Source organism: Sus scrofa, chromosome 7 (assembly GCF_000003025.6).
Source record: "Sus scrofa isolate TJ Tabasco breed Duroc chromosome 7, Sscrofa11.1, whole genome shotgun sequence".
Taxonomy (NCBI): Eukaryota; Metazoa; Chordata; class Mammalia; order Artiodactyla; family Suidae; genus Sus; species Sus scrofa.
Window position 1 is genome coordinate 110,698,883 of NC_010449.5, and position 7,593 is coordinate 110,706,475.

Here is a 7,593-nt window from a genome sequence, read left to right on the forward strand (position 1 = left end):
GCACTGTGGAGGCCATTGGTAACCTTGACAAGAGCTGCTATGGTAAAATAGAATAGAGCCAAGACTTCATGGGAGAAAAAGAACTGAAGGTAGTGAGTACAAACAACTTTTTCAACAGATGCAAACTATTGCATTTGGAGTGGATAAGCATTGAAATTCTGCTGTATAGCACAGAGAACTATACCTAGTCACTCGTGATGGAACATGATGGAGGATAATGTGATATATATGTGTGGCTGGCTCACTTTGATGTACAGTAGAAATTGACAGAACACTGTAAACCAACTATATATAATGGAAAAAATAAAAATCATTAAAAAAACTGTTTCAGATATTTTCTTTTAACACAAGACAACTACATATGCTGTTACCTCTTCCAGAATGCTATACCTTCACTCATTTCTTCTGATGACTATTTCTCTGTTTTCTTTACAGACTCAGCCAGCTTAAGTATTATACTAACTAGGAAACATCACTGTGAACTGTTCTGTCCCTATCATATACCATATGCCATCATATAATGCTACCCCTAGTACCCACAGTATTCTAAGTGATTCTTAAATGTCTTAAACTCCTAAAATCTTAGAGTTGCAACCCTTGTACAAAGAAGATGCTGATAAATATTTCTTTGATGAATGAAAAGCCTTTGAAAGAACAGTAAGTTAATAGTTTCTAAGAAACTATTCTTATTCCTTAATATTTTCTAATAATGTATTTATTTTCCATGTTTTCCTTAGTTTACACCCAAAATGTTTTATTAATTATATGTATATTAGACACAGTACAAAATAATAAATGAAAATTGTTATTATAATACAAATCTAAAATTTGTCTTATCCCCCATAAAGATGCATTTAATGTACATTTGTGAAAACTTGAATTATTAGTGTAGATAATTCCAACCTTTGCCTGAAAAAATCTGTTAATTTTATTCCTTAAACTACGCAGTATTTGAAAAACAAATAACCATAAATATTTTGATATCTAAATACACAAAATAAAATCTTACAGAAGAGAATTATTATATAGCCTGTGAAAGTTAAGGTTACCTATTCTAATTAAACACAGGAATATTTTACTAAATCTGTATTGCCTAATACTTTCTGCAATACTGCTACTAGCTATTACATAATGCTTAAGAAAATTCTGCTATTAGGTTTGAGGGGAGTGTTTATACCCACTTCTCAAACTGCTTATTTAAGGACTCTACCCATACATTCCTTATGTTCATAGCAGCACTATTCACAATAGCCAAGACATGGAAACAACTTAAATGTTCATCAACAGATGAATGGATACAGAAGATATGGTATATATATATAATAGAATATTACTCAGCGATAAAAAAGAATGAAATAGGGCCATTTGCAGCAACATGGATGCAACTAGAGATTCTCATACTAAGTGAAGTAAGTCAGAAAGAAAGACAAATCCCATATGATGTCATTTATATGTGGAATCTAAAATATGACACGGAGTTCCCATTGTGGCTCAGTGGGTTAAGAACCTGACATTGTCTCTGTGAAGATGTGGGCTTGATCCCAGGCCTCTCTCAGTGAGTTAAGGATCCCGTGTTGCCACAGACTTTGGGGTAGGTCACAGATGAGGCTTGAAACTTGTGTCACCATGGCTGTGGCATAAGCCTGCAGCTACGATTCTGATTTGACCCTACCCTGAAAACTACCATATACCACAGGAGTGGCCATAAAAATTAAGAAAGATTAAAAATAAAACAAAATATGACACAATGAATCTATCTATGAAAAAGACTCACAGAGTGTATATACAACTGAGTCACTTTGCTGACAGCAGAAATTAACACATTAAATCAACAATATTTCAATTAAATAAAAAATAAAAATAAAATTTAAAAAAGAATTCTACCCATGCATGTTTTGGGATACAGATTGACAACACGTTTCCTAAAAAGAATCATCTGGGGCATTTTTTGAAAAATAAATTTCTGGGGTCTAGCTCTAGAGGATTTTGACTTAGTGCATTTGATTAAAAGGCTAGAAATTGGCAAAAAGTTCCTTAAATGATTCTGATGACCAGCCAGGTTTGGAAAATTTTGACCACATATCTAGAAACATTAAGTAGACAACAAGTAGGTTGCAGTAATTCCTGCCGGACCTTAAAAAGTTGCTACCTTCAACCCATAAAAACAAAAAAAAATATTGATCCACCATGGAAACATCATACATTCTGAAATCCTTTTGCAACCATAACTTTGACTTATGTTGAATAAATGAAATTTCCATACTATAAATAGAGAGCTGTTAAAAACCACCTTCACTAGATTATGGTGAAGCTTGATTGGTTTTCTTAAGAACACCACCTACCACAGTTGACGAAATACTACACCTTTCATTTTGTCTAAAGAAAAAAAATTAGTAACGAAATGCACCAAGGTGACTACATTCCAGCAATGGTTTTCACCAGTGATATATGATTTGAACGCTATCAATAACATCTACTACTTCAAGAACAAACTTGTCAAAAATGTGATGGGTAGTAACTAGAAAAATAAATTTTAAAAACTGTTGTATCTTTTTGGAAGACAGCTATCAAAAGTTTCAAAACATAGACCAAGTTACAGATGTGCGCCTTATATTAAAACTGATAGTCGTCTATTTTATAACTTAATCTTAAACCTTAAACCTGTTAGAACTTAGTAGCTAGAGAATTTTATCAATATAACTTGGGACATAGAAAAAAAACAATTAAGAAAAAAAAGCAACTCTAAAATTATTCTGGTGTTATTTCTGACAGTTAAACTAATTTCTATATAAATCTGAAATAAATACAACAAAGAACAAATTACTAGAGAAGCAATATAATACTGAAATAAAGGTAATGAAAGGACAAATTACCAGAGAAGCATATATATATACACATATAGATATATACACACATACATATATACACATGCATATACATACACACACACACACACACACAAGTGTGTATATATACATATATGTGGCAAAAAGAAGACAATTGCAACACAGATAAAATGATAACAATAAATCACGTGGCCCCACCATTGGCAATGCTAGATGTAGTAAGATGAAAGAACGGTAAGCAGATGATAGACTGGTCCTTATTCAGTCTTTACAACCAATATAGCACTTTCATTTTCAAAACCTAAGGACAATAACTTGCTCATGCTGGTATAGTCTTAGCACCAGACTAAGTTATATTTAACTGATAAGTTTTACATGTTAAGTTTTAAACAAATATGAAAACAAAACAGATGATAAAAATAGAAACGACTTTTTATTAGTAAGGCTAACATTACAGCAACATTGTTTCCCACCATGCCATCACATTTAGGAATATTACATTTTCTGCTGTGACATAAGTGAAAAATTACTGGAATAGTTTTTATACTTACATTTCGAACACTGAATTGAAAAAAATTTGAAAGCTTTGAACATTTGCCTGATCTACTTCTCAAACAAGAATGATCTCCACCATTATTATTTGAAACAAAATTCCCAAAGCCCTTTAACTGATTTCAAAGTTACAGTCTTAGTTCTGTATTAAATTTGTGCCACAATTTCAGGATACTCTATGTTCACATTTTACCAACCCATTGCAATCTGCAAGAAAACTTATTTTTGTAAATTATTGTAAGAATGAATCATGTGCATAAAACCATAAGTATCCAATTATTAAAAAATTTATTTGTTATTTTGAAATATTTTGAGATACTATATGTATGATTGTGCAAATATGTATGCCAAAGAAAGGCAAAAGCATTACTTCCTTACAGCTTACTGAAACACCATTCTAAAAATTCAAGCAGTGTGACATATATTCCAAATGACTGCTGAGAGAATAAACAAAACATCATTTACCCAATCAAATAGCATCTCATTTGAGGTCTTCATACCATGCTGCTCTCAACTACCAAGGAGTAAAAACAATAGAAGCGCACAAGAAAAGCTCAAAATCCTTCAACCTACCCCACCTACTGAATCAAACCTAACAGACTAAATCTCTGGAGGAGGGCTTCCATCAAAGCTGCTTCCAGGAGGTAAAGCTACTATCCCCTGTACTGTGAGAGACCGAACACATGGAAAAGAAGACCAGAAAGGATCAGGGAAAAAGACAAAGAACTGGGGTAAATTCTACTCTTGGGGTGGATAATAACAAACAAATAAACCCAAAGCACTGTCTTATTTCCTATTCCACAATCTCAGTTTCTGTTCTCCTTATCTTCACTCCATCTGGTCCTACCTCTTGTTTGTCCTAAGGCTCCTTTACCCCCTTATAGAGCATAAATGTACAGACATGCAAAGTAAAAGATCTTATTTATTTATGGAATTTAAGAACCAGAGCTGGAGTTCCCGTCGTGGCGCAGTGGTTAACGAATCCGACTAGGAACCATGAGGTTGCCGTTTGGTCCCTGCCCTTGCTCAGTGGGTTAACGATCTGGCGTTGCCGTGAGCTGTGGTGTAGGTTGCAGATGCGAGTCGGATCTTGCGTTGCTGTGGCTCTGGCGTAGGCCGGTGGCTACAGCTCCGATTCAACCCCTAACCTGGGTACCTCCATATGCCGCGGGAGCGGCCCAAAGAAATAGCAAAAAGACAAAAAAAAAAAAAAAAAAAAAAGAACCAGAGCTTTTTACCTACAAGACATCAAATCCATGATATTGGATTTGAAATGCACAATTTAGGAGTTTCTTGTGGCCTAGCTAGGAGCAAGTTAAGGAGCCAGCATTGTCACTGCAGTGGCTCAGGTTGCTGCTGTTGCAAGGGTTTGATCCTGCCCTGGGAATTTCCACGTGCCAGAGTGAGTCCAAACAAACAAACAAAAAAAGCACAATTTAAATCCTGTGAAATATAGATATAAGGATAAAACTGAGTAATCAAATCCAATCACAGAAATTTAAACAACCAAAAAAACAAAACAAAACCAGAAGTGCACACACAGTCTCAAAATGTTTTAAAATACATTCTCCTTCTGTCAATGACAAATATTCTGTGCTTGAGGCAATAATCAATGGCCTGGAATCATTTCTGAAGCTTTTAACTTTATTTGCCAAAAAAGTTCTGCAGAGGCACTGATTGAAAAATTACATTTCAAACATACCGCTCACTACCGAAATGTAAACAAGCAGTGGCACCAACTTTAAGATACCGCTCAAATACGAATTAAAATGGAAAAATAATACTGTGACTTAAGTAAAAAAAAAAATACAAAAATAAGCTTATTTAGCAGTGCTTTATTGAAGAGGAAACAAGAGAATTGGGAATCAATTATTTTAGTACCTTCCTCGAATCAAACCCAGCCCAAACCTACCTAAATTGCTTTTAGGTGTGCAAATTTAAAAGTCCAATGAATTGCCTGAAGGTTGCCAGGGTTTCTTTTTTATCTGCTGATAATAGCAGGCAGTGAAACCCGAACTAACGATTACAGCCAAGAGAGGAGTGCCCTGCAGGATGCCACCCTGAGCGCGCTCCCCAGGACCAGCCTACAGCTTACGGTACTTTTATCAGTTCTTTACTAGGTGCAGGACCTCCCCCTGGCGCGTTAAGAATTCGTTTAATAGGAAACCTCCGATGGGATTTTAAAAAGTGAAATGTTACCAACACACTCTTTTTGCTGTTTCCATAAATCTGATGGAGGGAGAAGGGTACAAGCCAGAAAAGCGAGCACCCGGCACATCCGAGATCTTGGTGTCACCGCACCAACCCGAGAGAGAGACAGACAGAGAGAGAGACTCTAGAACACGAAGACGGAGAAAGGGTTTTATCCGGTGTTAATAGAGAGGATTCGGGACCAGATGGTTGTGGTTTCTCTCCCGGGGGGCTGTGCCCCGCAAGAGCGGTTCGTGGGCACCTAGAAGGACCAGCAGGCGCAAACTCTGCGCGCGGGTCGCAGGGGGACAGCGGTCACCCCCGGCCCTCCGTACCTGATGATGTCGTCGCTGTGGCCCCGGTAGAACTTCTGCCGGTGCTCCCGCGGGCTGTACACCACGCCGACGCCCGCCACGAAGTACACGATCTCCTTGGCCGCCGTGTAGTAGAGGTTGTTGCGGCACTGGTGGCCCCGGTAGCCGTACACCCACTCGAGCCGCAGGTGGCAGCTCGGGGCGCTCCGGGCCGCCATGTCGGGGCGCCCACCTCGCCGCTCCGCTCGGGCCCGCGGTGGGAGGCGGGAAGCGGGAGGCGGCGGCGGCCGGGCGAAGCAAGCCCTCCCCCGGGCGGCTGGGACTCGCCGCCTGCCGCGTCCTCTAAGCCGCGCCTGGCAGGTGCATGTCGCGTCTCCCGGCCGCCGCCGGCGCCGCCTCAGCCCACGGGCGGGAGGAAAACCCTCGCCTCGCAGAACATGCTGAGGGCCGCGGACGCCGCCGGCTGACAAGGGGCTGCCGCGCGCTCTTCGCCCGCCTCAGCTCGCCTCCTTTCCTCAGCCCGCAGTGCCCAAGCCGGGAGCCTAGCCAAGCGAGGGCCCGCCTCCCACCTCCACTCCTCAGCCGCCGCCAGCGCACCCGGCTCCTCGGCCGGGTCACCTGCGGCGTCCGCGTCGCGCGGCGGCCTCGTCCCACAGCGCGGCGCGCGCGCCCGCGCGCCCAGGAAAGCGGCGAGCGCGCGCCCTCGCGCGGCCCCGCCCCCTCGCCGCCGTTGCCGCCGCCGCCCACGCTCGTCCCTCCTCCCCGCCTCCCAGCCGCCCAGGAGCACCCAGGCTCTCGCAGCTCCCGGGCACCACCGCTGGAGCTCTCCGTTGATGTCTAGTCCCGCTACCTCGGTCAGGACTAACGACCCCAGCCGCCCTATGTTCCGTCCTCGCGGGGCACTGAGCGCTCACGGAGCTGCCCAGGCTCGGGCAGACTCTCAGCTACCCGGATCCCCTGCTGCTGGGAGTTCTCGCCGGAAGGCCCCTGCACCCGATTTAGGGTACGCTTATTATGCACGGAAGAATCAGGATGTTAACCTCTTTTTTTCCCCCTCCTTAATACTGTGTGTGTGTGTTTCCTGACTGCTTCATAGTACTCAGGATAGTAGACACTGAGTGGGGATAAAACCTAACTTCTGAGGTGCACACTTGCTTATTTGTTTGCCCTCAAAGCTAAAGGTAGAATTTAGATAGTAAAATGACATCAGATCCTATTTCTTAATAACAATGGCACCTGAATTTATTTCTTTTAATTACTATTTTGAACACCATTAAACTTTTTTTTTTTTTGTCTTTTTAGGACCGCATCCATATGGAAGTTCCCAGGTTAGGGGTTGAATCTGAGCTGTAGCTTCTGGCCTATGCCACAGTCACAGCAAAGTGGGATCCAGGCTGCCTCTGTGACCTATACCACAGCTCAGGATGGATTCTTAACCCACTGAGCAAGACCAGAGCTCGAACCTGCATCCTCATGGATGCTAGTTGAGTTCCTTACTGCTGAGCTACAGCGGGAACTCCGTGAACACCAGTAAACGCTTGATACTTCTTGCATTGTAGGGATGTTGGAATAAGATAGCTTGAGTCTTATGATCCTGGGAATGGGCCTGTAAACGCATGTACTGGGAGCAATGAATTCCTCTGTCAGTTCCCCTCCTACTGTATAGTAAGTGCCCCCATTCTCACAGGAAT

At 41.6% G+C, this 7,593-nt stretch overlaps 1 protein-coding gene across 1 annotated transcript in view; it reads right to left on the minus strand.

The window, feature by feature from the left end:
* EML5 (echinoderm microtubule associated protein like 5) overlaps window positions 1–6,570 on the minus strand; it is a 193,516-nt gene extending 186,946 nt beyond the window's left edge. Inside the window, 1 exon segment of the mRNA XM_021099592.1 lies at window positions 5,924–6,570. Coding sequence (XP_020955251.1) covers window positions 5,924–6,120 — 197 coding nt within the window. The 5' untranslated portion in view covers window positions 6,121–6,570.